This window comes from Ylistrum balloti, unplaced genomic scaffold, assembly GCF_031769215.1.
Source record: "Ylistrum balloti isolate Yb309-2 unplaced genomic scaffold, AGI_CSIRO_Ybal_v1 Utg369850, whole genome shotgun sequence".
NCBI classification, from domain to species: Eukaryota; Metazoa; Mollusca; class Bivalvia; order Pectinida; family Pectinidae; genus Ylistrum; species Ylistrum balloti.
The window spans coordinates 4,064,784-4,083,715 of NW_026782003.1; the positions used below are offsets into that span (position 1 = coordinate 4,064,784).

At 34.8% G+C, this 18,932-nt stretch overlaps 3 protein-coding genes across 3 annotated transcripts; all 3 read left to right on the forward strand.

Annotated features, from left to right (window-relative positions):
* Window positions 1–7,731: 7,731 nt before the first annotated feature.
* On the forward strand, window positions 7,732–8,518 carry LOC132545539 (ring-infected erythrocyte surface antigen-like). Its single transcript, XM_060209224.1, has 2 exons — window positions 7,732–8,458; window positions 8,511–8,518. The coding sequence occupies exons 1-2, from the start codon at window positions 7,732–7,734 to the stop codon at window positions 8,516–8,518; spliced, it is 735 nt and encodes a 244-aa protein (XP_060065207.1).
* An 8-nt stretch (window positions 8,519–8,526) lies between these two features.
* LOC132545636 (beta-1,3-galactosyltransferase 1-like) lies at window positions 8,527–9,528 on the forward strand. Its single transcript, XM_060209334.1, has one exon. The coding sequence runs from the start codon at window positions 8,548–8,550 to the stop codon at window positions 9,526–9,528; it is 981 nt and encodes a 326-aa protein (XP_060065317.1). The 5' UTR covers window positions 8,527–8,547.
* Window positions 9,529–12,400: 2,872 nt separating this feature from the next.
* LOC132545541 (uncharacterized) lies at window positions 12,401–14,434 on the forward strand. The gene has a single exon (XM_060209225.1). The coding sequence runs from the start codon at window positions 12,401–12,403 to the stop codon at window positions 14,432–14,434; it is 2,034 nt and encodes a 677-aa protein (XP_060065208.1).
* The last annotated feature ends 4,498 nt before the right edge of the window (window positions 14,435–18,932 follow it).

An 18,932-nucleotide genomic window follows, 5' to 3' on the forward strand; every position in this document is an offset into this window, starting at 1 on the left:
GTACAGAAGTTTGAGTATAATCATTTAATTAGATGTTGATAACGTTAATATATACCAGTGGTAGACAGTGCCTTAAAACTACACGTTAAATATTTATAACGTTAACGTCACCAGGTAGACCTAACTACACCATATTTATAACGTTAACGTCACCAGGTAGACCTAACTACACCATATTTACAACGTTAACGTCACCACCGCATTGTGTAGACCGGATTTATTACTTACACTGTATTTATTACATATTTATAATTAACGTAGTCCTACTACAGCCTATTATTAACGTAAACGTCACCAGGTAGACCTAACTACACCATATTTATAACGTTAACGTCACCAGGTAGACCTAACTACACCATATTTATAACGTTAACGTCACCAGGTAGACCTAACTACACCATATTTATAACGTTAACGTCACCAGGAAGTCCTAACTACAGCCTATTATTAACGTAAACGTCACCAGGTAGACCTAACTATACCATATTTATAACGTTTAAGTCACCAAGTAGATCTACAGAATATTGATAACTTTAACATCACCAGGTAGGTAGATACACAGATCATTTGTACAATATATTTATGACTGAATACCACCAGTTTGATATATTAATTCAGCAGCTTTAGTGAGTGTACAAGCAGATCCAGATATGTTCTCAATATCTTGATAACAGTTTTTTGTTTCCATTTACGACGGAAGTTCTTGTCTTCTAACATCGACATTAGATATTTGTTGTTTTATCGTAAATTTTCTTACTAGTCCAAGACGTTCTCAGGGAGATAACTCTGAATTGTTTGTGCGAAATGTGTAGTTATTAGGGAGATACATTCAGCTAGTGATTAATAAACACAAATGGCGACCAACATAGATGCAAATTTATTGTTTTATTATTTAATTTATTTTATTATTTATTCATCAAGGAAAAAAATTATTTCACATATCTAGATGTTGTTTTTGGGACAAACTCCCTTGGGAACATCGATTTTTTTATTATCACTTTATACGAACGTTTATAGACATTTTTAATTAAAGACTACCGTGACGAAGCATTACATATTCAACAAACCTCCCTCATAAAGTCATATCATCCACACTGATGACGTGCTATTTCATATACTATTGACCTCACTGATGACGTGTAATCCATATACTATAAACCTTCATGATGACATTATATTGTATAAAATGTATAGCTTTCCCTAATGACGTACTATCATTTATATACTATAATATGATATAATCTCCCTGATGATGTGACATCGTTATGTAGAATTGATGCAGATCTCGCTGATGACGAAATATTGTACTGCATGTTTTGGTGTTAATAATGTTAATATGTCTACAGACGGTATTAAGGACAAAAAGTTACAGGAGACGTCTATCTCGCTAGTTTATACCATAACAACTTTTAGTCACAGCCCTTGAACACAACAGTTGCACAACTAAACAGAAACCAAAAACACCGCTTTCTAATTTCAAAATACTGATTGCTTGAATACTTTTTCTTTAATGACAAGAGAAAAGTGTTTCAATACTTGTATGAGTAGACACTGGATTCTAGATATGAGGTTTCCGGTCAAGATCAAACAAATACTTTTCAATTAACAATATAACTCGATCTCAACTGGATGAGCTCGTCTGTTCCTCAAGGACGTTATAATTGTAAGGTTTCAATGCTCGTTATCAGCCTGATTATTGTCGAGTGAAAAACATTCACAGAACAATTCATATCATTTCATTTCATGAAAGTAAAACTTCTCTAGAATAAATAATTGTATTTCTAAGTCATGTAAAGACATGTCTATGGCATCTTTATACTATTTAAAGACAATATGTCTGAAAGAGGTGTTAGATATAGGACTGACATAACACGAGCATTGATATCTTATTTTGGAAGCTAGTACAACTAATTCATGTAAAATTATAATTTTATCTAAAATTTGTCGATTTACGATAACAAAAAAAATCGTCACCTCCTAAAATTAATTTGAATTTTTACAAAAATAGATCAGAATGAATGCCGAGTGTAAATTTAGGAAATAAAATAAACCAAAACAAAATTTATTTACTTTCGTCGATGCCCCGAATTTTATCGCCTTGTATGTAAAGATTCCATGGAAATGTAGAATAGAATCATAATAAACGTGCTAGGGATAGGATTCCTCGCCGAATGCTTTTTTCTTACCATAACTTTATCACTTGCGGGAAAAGTTCATTTCACCATTTTTATAAGCGATAGAACACAACATAACAAACAATGACCTAAATACCCAAGGGTATTGCATTTTCCTTTGTTTAAAAAATCATTTTAAAAGTCTATCATATCGATCTCAACATTAAAATAAGGGACATGACTCTGAAATGTGGCCTTTTATCTAAACTCACTATAGCATCAATCTATCAATCAATATTATATGTATCGATCTCAAAATGTGGCCTACCATAGTCAAGGTATCAAATAGACACAATTTAACATTTCCGTTAATCTAAAATATTCACAAATAATTCTTATGGCAGTATAGCTGTTTGACCTAAGCCATTGGACGACACCGAAGCTACTCATACTCGAGTCATGGTGAAAGAAATACGTAACAAATACTATACAGATATCAGTCCTTTCTTGTCCCGTCTCATATTTAAAATATAATATATATATGGGTGTAAGTACTACCATAGTATAGAGAGTTAGATATTTAAACCTTAAATGGTTGTCTTTGTTGTCCAATATAATTGCTGTGTAAAAACTATGTCGGATCACGTTATGTCGTCTTTAAGAAATTTTTATCCTTTGAATTTGATGAATTTGTATTTAAAGTACAGTTACGTGACAAAAAATATTTAAAGACCTGAACACAAGTTGGAGTACTTTTAACTGGACAAACACGACAGAGTATAGTTTATTTTTACAGAACAAACCTTCAGAAATCAAAAGAATTATGCAGAAACTAAGAGCACTTATTTTGCCCTGGGAACACACCTGGAAAATTTGTTTATTATTTGTGCTAATTGGAATGTGTATTGTGCTCTACCTTTCTACGCTGAATGAGAAGAATATTTACCAAACTTCCAGAGTTTATTTTCAAAGGAAACACGTACAATTAATTGGAGCAAAGAAAGAAGAAAACATTTTAAAACGTTTAAGAAGAAATAGTTTTCCAGCTAAGAATAACCGAAGGTCAGATTCGAACAATTTTCGGAAGAAACAAGAGAAACAGGACAAAATATCATTCAACCAGAAACACGCAAATCAGAGCAAAGCAGGGTCAAAGTTCACACCTGATGGCTATCCTATGTATGTAAACATGATTGACATCGTAAGACAATATGAAATGAAAGGCTACGCTGATCAACAACCTATCAACTATTTTGATTATAGTTATACCAACAACCCCAATCATACATGTGACCAATCGGGAAAGATACAATTGCTGGTCATAGTAAAGAGTAGCCCGGATCACAAAAACAGGCGAATAAAAATTCGTGAAACTTGGGCTAGCAGAAAACGGTTTCCAGCGGTTTGTAAGTTGCAATTCAGTTTTGTGTTTCTTGTAAAACGTCATATCGACAGAGGGAATAAAATGAATATTGTGCTGGAGTCATCGTGTATACCTAGGGAACATTTATAACATTACCGTCACCACGTAGATTTTCATAATATATAAGTATAACGTCATCATGTTTACTTACTGAATATTTTAATGTTAAAATCACCAAACAGATTTACACAATATTTATATCTATAACGTTAATGTCATCAGGCAGAATTACAGAACATTTATAACGATAGGTCGCTAGTTAGGTGTACAGAATATGAATAAAGTTAACGTCGTCAGTTAGGTTTACAGAATATGGATAACGTTAACGTCGCCAGTTAGGTGTACGAAACATGGATAACGTTAATGTCGCCAGTTAGGTTTACAGAATATGGATAACGTTAACGTCGCCATGAATAACGTTAACGTTGTGTTAGGAAACATGGATAACGTTAATGTCGCCAGTTAGGTTTACAGAATATGGATAACGTTAACGTCGCCAGTTAGGTGTACGAAACATGGATAACGTTAATGTCGCCAGTTAGGATTACACAACATGGATAACGTTAACGTTGTAAGTTAGGTTTACAGAACATGAATAACGTTAACGTTGTAAGTTAGGTTTACAGAATATGGATAACGTTAACGTCGCCAGTTAGGTTTACAGAACATGGATAAAGTTAACGTCGCCAGTTAGGATTACACAACATGGATAACGTTAACGTCACCAGTTAGGTGTACTAAACATGGGTAACGTTAATGTCGTCAGTTAGATTTACAGAACATGAATAACGTTAACGTTGTAAGTTAGGTTTACAGAACATGGATAACGTTAACGTCGCCAGTTAGGTTTACAGAACATGGATAGCGTTAACGTCGTCAGTTAGGTTTATAGAACATGGATAACGTTATTGTCGCCAGTTAGGTTTACAGAACATGGATAACGTTAACGTCGCCAGTTAGGTTTACAGAACATGGATAACGTTAACGTCGCCAGTTAGGTTTACAGAACATGGATAACGTTAACGTCGCCAGTTAGGTTTACAGAACATGAATAACGTTAACGTCGTCAGTTAGGTTTACACAACATGAATAACGTTAATTTCGCCAGTTAGGTTTACAGAACTTGAACTATTCACGCAGCAATTTTTAGTGAGTTTGCAGACATATCGAGATATGATTTCAATACCTTGATACAAGTTAGTTGTTTTTATTAATGACAAACGTCTATTTTTCTAAGCTCGACAATGAGTATGTGTTTTTGTATTGTCAATTTTCTTGCTCTTCCTGGCGTTTTCAGGGACATAACTATTAACTGAATCAAGTGTGCGCATGTGTAGCTATAATGGAATTGCATTGATCTAATAATTTATCTATCAGTTTACTGGCTATATGTATATATATCTGCTCATTACTTAGTATTGTTATTTATTTGTATACCTACATATATTCATTATTTAATAGCTATTATGTAGTGTATACCTAGATCTATTCAGTTACGTGAATTAAATGTATAAGCTCATTGTTTTTGTATTGACAATTGGCTTCCTTTGAACAATAGAATATCAGACGGAAACAGTAGTATCCAGGCAGTATCACTGGCCACCTCCATTAACCTGATAATAATCACAACAACGGTGAACAACTGAGAGAAGATTGTACAAGAATCATCAGTAAACAGTACCTTTTATACTAGTCTGGAGATGTATACAGTAGCTCTAGGACTCGTCAGTGATACGAAGGGCCTATTTTCATAACGTAGGAGTCGATATGAAAAATGCAAACTAATTAAAAGAAATGAAAAACGTAAGATGGGGAGGTCCACTAGCCCCATGATTCAATAAATATAATATTCTGATTATTTTTTCATAATGCCATTCTGAACTATGGAACTATCCGAATGAAAGTCCCGGTGAAGCTTTGCACATAAAGTATATTGTCTTTTATACAAGGTGTACTATAGACCTCCGTGACATAATATTAGTATATACACTATACTTCCTTGTTTTCAAAATATTGTTTTATACACTACAGACCTCCCCGAAGACGTAATATTATTCTATATACTATAAACCTCCCTGATGACGTGATATTATTTCATATATCAAAGACCTCTCTGATGACGTGATATTTTTTCTTATATTATAAACCTCCCTGATGACGTAATATTATTTTATATATTATAGACCTCCTTGATGACGTAATATTATTTCATATATTATATACTTCCCCTATGTCATAATATTGTTTCATCTTATATATACCTCCGTGGTGACATAATGCTATCTTATGTACAATTGACTTTTGCTGACGTCACATTATCAACAGATAGATAAAAAAATATGTTACTTTAAGAGCTTAATAACACGTGCTATGTCTTTTTTATCATTATTATCAATTCAGTTAATCGTATATTGGTGTTAGAGACAATCTGACTACAGCTGATATCAAGCACACAAAGTCGCAGGAGATGTACATGGTTTCTACCATTCCAAGCATTTTTTTTGTTAATGTACTTGCACACAACATTTGCACTATTAACTGAAAACAACACATTCTTATTGTTTTAAGATCCTTTCTTGAGTAACAAATATAAAAATGTGAAATAATTATAAAAGTAGGCACTTGATCGAAGGCATGAGGTTTTCGACCAAAAGCAAACAAATGCTTTGTTTGTTTTTCAATACACAATACTGCTCGGTCTCAACTGGATGAACAAGCCTACTAGCAAAGCACAATATATAAGGTTGTATTACCAATTATCGGTCAAAGTACAAATAACTCACAGAACAACTTAATTATCTATATCATTACACTTTAGAATTTACAAAACAGACTTCTCTATAATACATAAAGTGTTTATTTAATAGCATGCAGAGATATGTTTATGGTATCCTAATACTACATGTATTTACAGACAACGTATAAATAGGGATAGAGACGTTAGCTATAGGACAGACATGAATGAGCATTGATAGCCCCGCTAGCCCAGTCACCAAGTATAAAACTATAACCAGATTTAAAATTTGCCAATTCAAGACCAAACGTCGTATTCAATTAAATTGTTATGATTATGAGAAAATTCGAAATAAATGCGTCGTATAAAAATTAAGGTGACTTCCCGGTGTGGTCTATTTAGAAAATCTGCATAATTGCATTCTCAGACTAATCAAGAGCTTCTAACGTCATTTAGAAAAACAATAATATCTTAAACTGATTTAGCGTTTATTTCGTCTATATATAATCGTGTTGCATAAAAGGAATCAACGGACATGTAGAATCATAAATGGGTATGAAATTTCTTTTCAGAGCCTTGTTTCTCACTAAAACTTTACATCATTTGGAAGAAATACCACACAACTGTTCTTACACATGACTGAACATTTTCACGAGGAACACATGTAACTTTCACACGCAAAAGTGGGTGAAACAATGTCAACATAACAACTAATGATGTAAATATAGTGGGCTTTGTTTGCTTACTTGTTAAATTGATTTCAACAGTGTCGCCTACCATAGTCAGAGGGTTGAATAGACTACAGGACATTTATCGTAAAATCAATGGTATAATAACAAGTCATTCTTTTTATAGTACAATAGTTTGTATTCGACTCATGATCATAGAAATACGTTACACATACTATATAAATGCCAATACTCCGTTGCGCCGTCTTCTATTTAAAAATAAAATCACTTGTGAATGTACGTACAACCTTAGTATGCGGAGTTAAATATTTAAACCTTTAAGGGTTGACATTGTTGTTCGATATAACTGCTGACACTAACTCTGTTGGATCACGTTTTGCATTCTTTAGAAACTCTTCACCATTTGAGTATTTTTATTTATAGTCAATGTGTATGACGACAACATTTAAAGAACTTAATACAACTCGGAACATTTACAACAAGTCAAACAGAACAGAGTATAGTTGATTTTCGAAAAGCAAATCTTCAGACATGGGAAGACCCAAACATAAATTAAGAACTTTAATGTTGCTCTGGAAACACATGTGGAAAGTTTGTTCTGTGTTAGTGCTGATTGGAATGTTTATCATGGTCTACCTTTCTACAACGAATGACAACAAGATGGACCAAACGTCGGGAGTTAATTTTCAAAGGAGACATGTACAACAATTTGAAACAAATAATTTAAAAAGAAATAATCCGTCAAGGTTTTCAGTTAGGAAAAAACGACGGATGGATTCGAAAGATACTTTGGAGAAACAGTACAACATGTCACCTAATCTTAAAACTGCTAATCAGGGAAATAAAGAAATCAACAATCGTGATCGCGCTAAAAAACAGAAGGAGGATGCAAGATACGAACATTTTCCTCGTCAAGACAGAGATATTGATCATCAAGGAGATACCGCTAACGAGAATCTCTATCGAGGTGAACAGCTGGAAAATCTACAAAAGGACGAACAAGAAAATATCAATCAGGACGAACAAGGAAATCTCAAAAAGGATGAACAAGAAAACATCAAAAAGGACGAACAAGAAAATATAAAAAAGGATGAACAAGAATACGTCATTCAGGACGAAGAAGAGAATCTCAAAAATGACAAGCAAGTAAAGAGCAATCAAGAAGAACAAGAAAATCTCAAAAAGGGCGAACAGGAAAACATCAAAAATGACGAACAAGAAAATCTCAAAAAAGACGAGCAAGGAAATGTCAAAAAGGACGAGGAAGGAAATCTCAAAAAGGACGAGGAAGGAAATGTCAAACACGAAGAACAAGAAAATATCAAAAAAAGTGAACAAGAAAATCTCAAAAAGAGTGAACAGGAAAACATCAAAAATGACGAACAAGAAAATCTCAAAAAGGACGAACAAGAAAATCTCAAAAAGGACGAGCAAAGAAATGTCAAAAAGGACGAGGAAGAAAATGTCAAACACGAAGAACAAGAAAATATCAAAAAGGGTGAACAAGAAAATCTCAAAAAGGGCGAACAAAATGATTTAAATTATCAAAGCAAAGTAGGAGCAAAATTTACACCTGATGGCTATCCCATGTATGTAAACATGAGTGACATCGTAAGACAATATGAAATGAGAGGCTACGCTGCTCAACAACCTATCAACTCTTTCAATTATAAATATAACATCAACCCCACTCATACATGTGACCAATCGGATAAAATAAAATTGCTGTTCATAGTAAAGAGTAGCCCGAAACACAATGACAGGCGAATAAAAATTCGTGAAACTTGGGCTAACAGGAAACGATTTCCAGCGATAAGGACTGTTTTCTCAATTGGAATTCCAGGAAGTGGGACAACATTATTAGATTTACAGGACGAATCAGTTACATATAAAGATATACTCCAAGTGCATTATCTTGATAACTATTACAACCTTACCCTGAAGACAATTACTGGATTAAAATGGGCAGTGACTAACTGTGAACGTGTCCCATATGTGTTATCCGTAGACGACGACATGTATGTTGCAACCGATTTGCTGCTTAATTTTCTCTATAGACCAAATGTACGCAAAATAAATGCTCTCTTCTCTGGTCATCTTTTGGTCAATACAAAGCCCATTCGTAGCGATCATTCTAAATGGTTTTTGGAGAAGTCTGAATACCCCTTTCAGAACTATCCGAATTATATATTCGGAGGATTTGTTATTATGTCAATGTCTACAGTGAAATCATTTACCATAGCAGCACAGTATACCAAGTTATTGAAATTTGAGGATGTGTATTTGGGGATTTTAGCAGCTAAACTTGGAATAGAAGCCACTAATAATGGGTATGTTAACTCTATGAAAACATTCACCTCTTCGGAATCATTTAAAACACTCATTGCCTCCCATTTTTACAGCGATCCAAAAGAATTACAAAGAGCATGGGATTGCCATTTAAGTACAGTTGACGATGACGATGACAAAGCCATTTTCTGTGATTTTATCGGTGATCGTCTACGCAAAATACAATATGAAATTAATAGCATAGTTGGATGGCTTGAAACCGTTAAATCTCGGTCATAGGTGCTTGTTAGTAACAGTGTTCTCTTTCTTATCTTCCTTGTCTCTGTTTATCGTCTGATTAGACTTCATGTGACAAAGGATGATGCCAGCACGTAATTGATATATGGATATAAAACGTTATATCCCTGACTTAAATACATCTTCCCTCATAATCACTCTGTCGATCAGGATGATTATTTGAGGGTTTACTGTACAATAAACGACAGTTTTCATTAATTGACAGATTCATTTAATTGATTGTTCTGTGTTTAAGCTGTTTAAAGTAAATGATGGGATTAGGTATTATTATGCATTGGAACTTGGCGTTAATATTTAACGCTTTATGTGGCTATTGTTATTCATTAAAGTAGAATGAGTATCCAAATTGATTGTATGATGTGTCAGTTACATTTTTTAATCATATGTAGAATCACGGTTCCATAAGTGATGAACAGTAATGCCTGACCAGACACGTGGCTCGTGTGTCAGTTGCTTAAAAATATGAATGAAACACAAATCATATGTAAGAAAAATTATCATTTCTGTAACATGTAAGTTGATAACGTATAGATTTGGTTCCCCGGTGTCATGATATCTATGGGATATAACATGCCACGATCTTTTTTTATATCGAATACTTCTGATAATGACATGTAATTTCGGATTATTTATTCCACAATGGCAACACAGAGAAGTAGTTAAATGTGAAGTGGTTTAATATCCACTACAACTATTCAAACATCGTGATATTGATAGAGTCGACAATCACTTTAACCTTGCTGATGAAGCAAGTTTTTGCTTTCCTGTTGACTCACTGGAAATGGTGATGCCGCAGAATTGAAGAAGAAGTCAAATTTCTCTTCCAACCCCCATCTACGCTTCGATTTTACCTGCCAGACATTTACGGTCCTTTGTACACCGCTTGTATCAGGTTTAATTAGTTATTGTAATATTATAGAGTCTTTGAGAATCTGAAATGGCACTAACGAAGATTCCTATAGGAGAAGCTGTCAATCAGAGAATCACTTTCAGTAAAATTAAAGCAAATTCAGGAATACCAAACACATAAGGACGAACGTCGGAAATCAAATCCTCCTTCCTAAAAGTTCCTCGTCAATTCCGGTCTCCCTTCAAATCAAGTCCCTCGTCAAATCAAAAAGATGATTTAGGCATAGCTAAAACGTCATTACGGCAAACACTGGAAAATAATTATGACTGAAAATAAACTACTAATATCGTAAAGAAATTCGTCCATTAAGATCGGACTATAATCAGACTGGAAATTCGTCAATCTGTTTTTAAAACATAAAATATGTCCAGGCTTTAACACACATCGAACATTTTATTTCTGCTGTGTAGTTAAAAATCAATTTTGTAGGTAATTTGAAAATTTTTCGACATATTTTCATTCATGTATACTCTATGGTAGACAAAATATCCTATCGGCCTTCTGTTTAAGATGTTCGAGAATGTTATCATTATAATCACTACAGATAAGTCACCGCTTCATACAGCTAACTATCTACATTAATATTCTGCCATTCATTTAAAATTCCGCTCGACGACAATGAAGTGATATCACTCTGTTTAGTCATAAAGTACAGTAACAATGAACGATTCATAAAAACTGTCAAATCATAAAGGTGTGTATTATCTTTCTATAAATCAGTCAAAATATGTGTATATGGGATAGTTTACGTGTGTGATGTTCTGTTGGGAAGCTTTGCAATAATAAAGAGCCTTCAGATTATCAAATAATTAAAATGATTTTTACTTAAACAATGAAAATTGCTTCCGTCCAATTGTTGAAATGCAAAGACGCTGAGCTATTGAAAACAATTGCTAGGCGTGTTTGAGACATCAGATCTAGAACACAGACCCAGATTTTGACTCCTTTCTTGGAAACGCTTTCTCATAATTGAAAACGTGTAAGAAAATTTATTTGTATACCCAAAGTAGATTGCAATTAGAAGTGAAGCCATTTTCTATCTAACCATTTCAAACCTTTGATATTTCACATGAAAACTTGCAAGAAAATTAATTTATATACCCAAATTAGATTGCAATTAAAAGTGAAGCCGTTTTCTATCTAACCATTTCAAACCTTCGATGTTTCCAATGAAAACGTGCAAGAAAATTTATTTGTATACCAAAAATAGATCGTAATTAGAAGTGAAACCGTTTTCTTTCTAACCATTTCAAACCTTTGACGTTTCAAATTTTTCAATGCAATCAGTGAGAGGTTATTAATTTTCCGAATCTGATATTATAATTGCTGTTGCTTATCAATGCGTCAGGGCGTCATCTTTTTCTGTCATCAAACTATTGCTTTTCTCTGCTACCTTATTTAACTACTCTAAACAATTTCCATTCATATCCATTGTGAATGGATAAAACCCCCACCCCCTGCACAGGATTTGACAGTATTTTAAATTTCTTACATAGCGGTGTGACTAAGGGTCATGTAAACTGGGCTCTTATTTAAATAATACATTCTGTCCACAAAGAAGACACTCGAAGTTGTTTGAATAATGGAATTTGATAACTTTCGCTGTATATACCGATATGAATAAATGCTGGGGATATGAAAACGAACGTGTTTGATATATAGCAATAGGACTATAATGTGACCTCTTTTGTATTCTACATAAAACATATCCCATTGTTATCAAAGTCACGATTTAGTATATGATAGTAAAAACTTTTTTGATGATATTGTCTATCTTAATATGCAAATATCCAGTGTCAGCTAACATACCTTAAATAGAGTTTCCGTCACGATTAGTAAAAGACACTAGAAACAGTTGATGTATATTTACATTCATGAAACTTGCTCAGCACTTTACAGTTTAAATCGCCAGTCGTACGAGATAGGGGTAATGCAGAGGTGAACATGCTGCGACATAAACGTGGTATAAGATCATTTATGGTACTCAGGCGACATTACGTCAGAATTGTCTCAGTCTCAGTACTGACTGTTGTAATCCTCTTCCTCTTTCTACACATTAGAGATAACATCAATGGTGCCGCCGATAAATCTTACGTCATCACCAAGAAGAGTCCTGTCCATGACTGGCAAGAGGAGAAAATACTTCGTTCCTACAAAGAAACGAAAGATTATTTCTTCTCAAGGAAAAATAAATCGGAGGGCAATACCGAAACTCAGATACGATTCACTCTGCAGCAAAATGGTTTTTCAGAGGCACAGGGTTATATAAGGAATACAACACGTAATGAAAGTGAAACTCGTGAAATAGATCATCATTTCGATCAGCAAGAAGACATTGCTCAGCAAGGTCATGACAAGACTGATAAGATAGCTAATAACATGGGTCATCAAATTGTTCAACAAGGAGACATCACACGGAAGCAGGGTGGCCCGGAGAATGAGATTATTCAACAAAAAGATCAAGTTCAGCAAGGCCCAGACGCACATCGATTCGTTCGACAAAACGATATAATTGTTAAGGATATTGACACGGGTCATCAGCTTTTACAACAAGGGGGCGTCGCTCAGAAGAAGGATGACACGGGTCATCAGATTTTACAACAAGGGGGCGTCGCTCAGAAGGAGGATGACACGGGTCATCAGCTTTTACAACAAGGGGGCGTCGCTCAGAAGGAGGATGACACGGGTCATCAGCTTTTACAACAAGAAGGCGTCGCTCAGAAGAAGGATGACACGGGTCATCAGCTTTTACAACAAGGGGGCGTCGCTCAGAAGGAGGATGACACGGGTCGTCAGATTTTACAACAAGAAGGCGTCGCTCGGAAGGAGGATGACACGGGTCGTCAGCTTTTACAACAAGGGGGCGTCGCTCGGAAGGAGGATGACACGGGTCGTCAGCTTTTACAACAAGATCATGACATTCATCAACTTAGACATATTAATGAAATGAAGATCAACGAAAAACCGTTTACGCCAGATGAGTATCCACTAAATGGGAATCTATCTGATATCGTGCGTCAGTATCAAACAAAGGGATATGCCGATGAGAAACCAATAAATGTTTTTGATCACCGCTACATCATTCATCCAGACCAAACATGTAGTGGAAACGATACAATAAAGGTGCTATTTGTAGTGAAAAGTAGTCCAGACCACAGCATGAGGAGGGCAATAATTCGTAAAACATGGGCCGACAGAAAACGATTCCCCTGGACTAGGACTGTTTTCTCCTTCGGGATACCAGAATATAGCAAATCGTTAGTAAATCTCCAAGAAGAATCTGCCAAAAGCAATGACATTCTCCTTGTAAGTTATTCTGATACCTACTACAATCTGACCCTGAAAACTATACATGGAATGCGGTGGGCAGTAACTAATTGTGCACGTGCTATGTACGTAGTGTCCCTAGATGATGACATCTACGTTGCACCCGATTTACTGCTTGGTTTTCTTGACAAACTTCCGGTACGAAAAACAATAAAACTCTTCAACGGTCATTTGATGACTGCCACTTCCCCAGTACGGGATGCAAAAGGAACTTTCCAAAAGTGGTATGTTACAACAAATGAATACCCCTTTCAAAACTATCCTGATTATATATTCGGAGGGTTTGTTATCATGTCAATGTCTACAGTGAAATCCTTTACCATAGCAGCACAGTTTACCAAGATATTGAAATTTGAGGATGTGTATTTGGGGATTTTAGCAGCAAAACTTGGAATAGAAGCGACATTTAACAGTTATGTTGATTCTAGAAAAACAATAACTGCTTCGGAATCATTTAAAACACTCATAGCATCTCATTTTTACAAGGATCCGTTTGATTTACAAAAAGCTTGGGAATGTCATTTAAGTATCATTGAAAATGATAGTTCCAAGAGTATATTTTGTGTTACCATAAACACGCGTTTGCATGAACTGCAATCTGAAATAGACAAAATCGTCGATATGGTGGAATCTGTGAAGAAATACGTGTGAATGTAATGGTTTGAAAACAGGAAAGAGATATACAGATATACCGGTAAACTGTCATGAGATATGTATTGAATTGTTATTGTTTATATAATTAATAGTGATGCATCTGTTAGACTCGCCATTGTTACGTTATCAGTATAGATTTCTAATATTCATGAAACACATGCTGTCTGCATCATGATAATGAAAGTAAAATGTTCGTGTAGTCCTAAACGGTTGAATATTATTTATGAATCTTATTTATTGATATATCTATATATATATATATATTATATACAGATAGAGCAAGAGAGATGTGGGGGGAGAAACTGCTCGATATTGGCTAATATTACTTGTGTTGTTAACGTTTTGCGCGAATTGGGGGTTATATTGATTTATATGTAGTTGCGATATTGTTATCAAAACTTTATTCATGCATTCATGCTGAGGGTATTGCTATTTTATAAACGTTCTGTCATTTTTAGGTATGCTTAATATTATGATGATATAGTGTATGCGTTTTATTTTTGCATATCATTAGCATGTTATCGATTTTAATACATTTCTTCTGATTTTTGTCTTGCGTCCGACGAGACAAAGGCGTTACTTTTCCGGCGGTAGCCCCGGCAACATCAACATTTGTGTTAAAAATTCAAAATTGTCTAGATTCACTTTACAAACTTACTTATGGCTATAAATAAACAAAATATCCTAACAGATGTTTTCAATTTAGACTTAAACATAAAGGTGACAATTAACTGGTATTTGTTAATTGATTGTGTCATATTAAAATTAGCGTCTAACTCCAAATCGAGTGCGATTTGTTGCTAGGTACATAAGCTTAACGTTATATCTATATATAACCATCCAAACACACTTTTAATATCCAAAGTTTTACCTACAGCTTACCCTTAATTGGGCATCATAGAAGGACATTATACATTAATTGTGTCATGTTGAAGTTTTAGACCTACTTTTGATCAATTATAGTGATAAGAGGGGACATGTGACACATATAATTAAGTTATTTTTGTTTTAATATGTAGTTACTGTCCTAAGAATAACTGATTACCCCCGTGTTTACTTTAGAATATAATGTGTTTGCAAGACTGATCAGTACATACCTTTAGGTAGTCCTACTTATATTTAAAGAACAGGTCATCTACTAAGTATTATAACTATGTAAGTATTTTTTCCTGAAATCGACTGGACATTATTTATGATATCCATCAGTTTCAATGAGAAATGAGAAAGATTATACCCAAATAGAAAGCAAATTAATTCTGGAGATTTTCACAATCAAAGTGTGATATACAATGGAAAGCCTTGATTGGTTGGGTACAGGTTTTCCGTCTTCTTGACTTTTTCTGTTTCTAGGCGTTGTCTCACCAACGAACATCTCTCACCTTTTCATGATCCTGTTCGAAATATTGAGTAGTTTTAAAAGACCGCTCTTGGACTAATGGTGCCTTATCCTGTCAGTAGTGTACCTTTGTTTACCGCGTAATATTAGTGCCCTATTTATGAAAAACCTGAATGTGTACTCTATTTAATTTTTCATTCAAACACATAGGATAGCGTGTTGGTTTTTCCAAAGAAAGGCCCACACGTTGTCTGGAATGTCCACATACTTGTTCAAAGATTGTTGTAGGTCAAGTTAACATCCTACAAATCGCATATTTGTCTTCTGGCTTTTAAAAGTCGATTTTGTTAACGGTGTCAATCTTTATGCTAAAAGAGACAAAAATAGAGATATTAGTTTTGATGTCTTTTACAGACTGTCGAGTTAAATCAAATAAAACACAGGACATTATTAAAATGATTCCAAACAAGGAATATGTATTCCATTTTTAAAGCTTATCCAATTATAATTAGTACATTTTTGGAGGGATTATCATCCTGTGAAAAACAAGGGTCAATCTGACTTGGCGTATGGAATATCATTGATTCATGTGTCGCATGCTTTTCGCTCAATGAGAGTAAAGCGTCTTGCACACCAAGACTGCAACTGCCTTGCCTGTGATGACAAGGGTAACACAAAACGTCGTCTTGTGCAAGGATGTAACAGCCATGTTTTATTTCAGTCTAATAGTGGCACGGTTCTATAATTGCATTTGTTCTGTGGTTCATACAACGTTTTTTTCTATCTTTTCCGATAACTTTGGTCATTGTTCCACTTCACCAATAAACACGTGACCAAATAGACAGTGTTCTTATTTAGGTTCAGGTTTCCCATGGAAACTACCAAATTTATTTAAATATTGGACTAGAACACCTTCCTAGAAGGACGAAAAAGCTAAGTGATGCAGTTAAACGTGTTGTTTGGCTCTAGTGTATGTTATTCAGTCGAATAGTGGCACGCTTCAGAATAAACACGTATACTTGACATTCTTTTCAAAACTTATTAAATTGTTTGGCTAGAACACCCCTCCTAGAATGTCGAAACAGCTGTATGATACAGTGTTTGACTCTACTGAATCGAAATCTTAATTTGTATTTAAAGATCTATTCACTTGTGTGTCTTTTGAACAATTATCTTTTTAGAATTTACAGACACACTCGCCCAAGACAACTCATTCCGTCTTGTAATGGGATTATTTCTTGAATGCTGCTAGTTTCTAATTTTGGGGTGTTCCCGATTTGCCCACTTTTTTTAACAAAGAAAGGTGTTGAAGACAATAGAAAACCAATTATAGCCAGTTTCAGATTGACTATAGATTTCACCTGAGTTCATTTACCTGTGTTTTTTCCTGTGTGAGATATTACCAGAGATTCTACCTGTAGTCTTCACTAAGTACTTTTCATTAAACATGCAAAGCAGAAAGTTTATCATTTCTTATACACATTACATACATAAAAATATAATAAAACATAGTATTCTAAAGGATGTTTGACAGTCCAGCACATTGCACATTATCATCAGTCCAGCAATTCATCCCAGGTGTAGAAGATGTGATGCTGCGTCGGCGTACTCCATGATGTTGATCCTCTGAGTCTGGAATCGCTCCTTAAGTTGGGCCAGTCTGTTGTCGATGCTTCGATATCTCTTCGCACGTGGTCTTGTTGCTCCTCCTGCATCACGCTGTATCCTGTTGATTTCGTCGGCGGCTTGAATGTCCTGGAACACTTTGATGATGGTGTATATGTTGGGGGCTTCCCATGCCAGGCTTCTAGATGGTTGGTGGTGCGAGGTCCCTCTGTGGTGAAGTGGTTCCAGATACGGCGGTCTCCCTCAATCCACTGTGTAACGCCATAATCTGTAAAGGGCGTAGTGTCCACGGGTAAGTCAACATCTTCCAGTTCCTCCAGCGCGTTGAACCAAACATCCTCAACTCTTTCCAGTGGTACCAAAGGCAGCACGGCAGCCAGGCGAACTAGTCTTTTGATGACGTGGTTCTCTGAAAAGTTGCTGAAGTCCGGTTGGCTGGGCTTTCCTCCAAATACACTGGGTAAAGTGGAAAAACATCCTTTGATGGTCACTCCTGGGAACACTTGGCGTAGGGCGTTGCGAGCTGCTGTCTCGAAGTCAACAAAGGCAGATGTAGGACGCATAGGGAGGTTGAAGTCAATCATGGTTGTCTTCAGTAGCATCAGGAAACGGGTATACAGCTGCTGGGTCTTACCGGGTAGGGGTGTGTAAACAAGAGGATACATGTGGCCGTCAATAATGATAATGATGAAGTCTGATTTCCCCCACATTTAGATAATCATTGTGGCTTGGGATACCTGCTCATCATCAGCTTGCATTATCATAATGATTCTGTGTGTGCATGGAACAGTGTTCACTATCTGGTAACAGCACTATCATCACCACTTCTGAGATCATCTTATAATTGTTTGTATTTGAGGTCGATGGCTTGGAGGTATAATAAAAAATTAATACTGTTAATACCAAAAAATGAATACTATTAATATCAATGGATATTTTGTTTAATTATACATAATGATTAATATCCTAAAATATTTCATCATCATTATCAATTTATTTAATATGGGGTCCTTAATATATATTGAAGTCAGACAAATTTATCAAAAATGTAAAACTTTAATTCTGATATAATGTAATATTCTAGTGAATTTTAACCTCCTCTAGTAATTGAAATTTATACATTTAAGAAAAAAAAGTCTTTAATTTGTTTTCAGTGACATATATATCAACATAAAGAAAAATTTTTAAAAACTCAATAAAATAGCTATCATTTAATAGACTAGATGGCATAGGTGACCATAGGTAAAATACAGGTAAAAACACAGGTATTCACAGGTAAATAAATAAGAAATAGACTATAATCCTTATCAGAACATTCTTCTGCCCATGTGATTTTAAAAAGTGGGCAAATCAGGTACAGCCCTAATTTTGTATTTTTACATGAGTTGTTTCCCTTTGAACATGTTTTGTAATATCCATTATTGTAAACATGCACTGGAATTTTGGAGAAGACTTCCATCCAGCTGTCCAATCCAATGGATATAATATATATACATAATGTTTGTTGAAATTGAAAACAGCAATATATGAAAG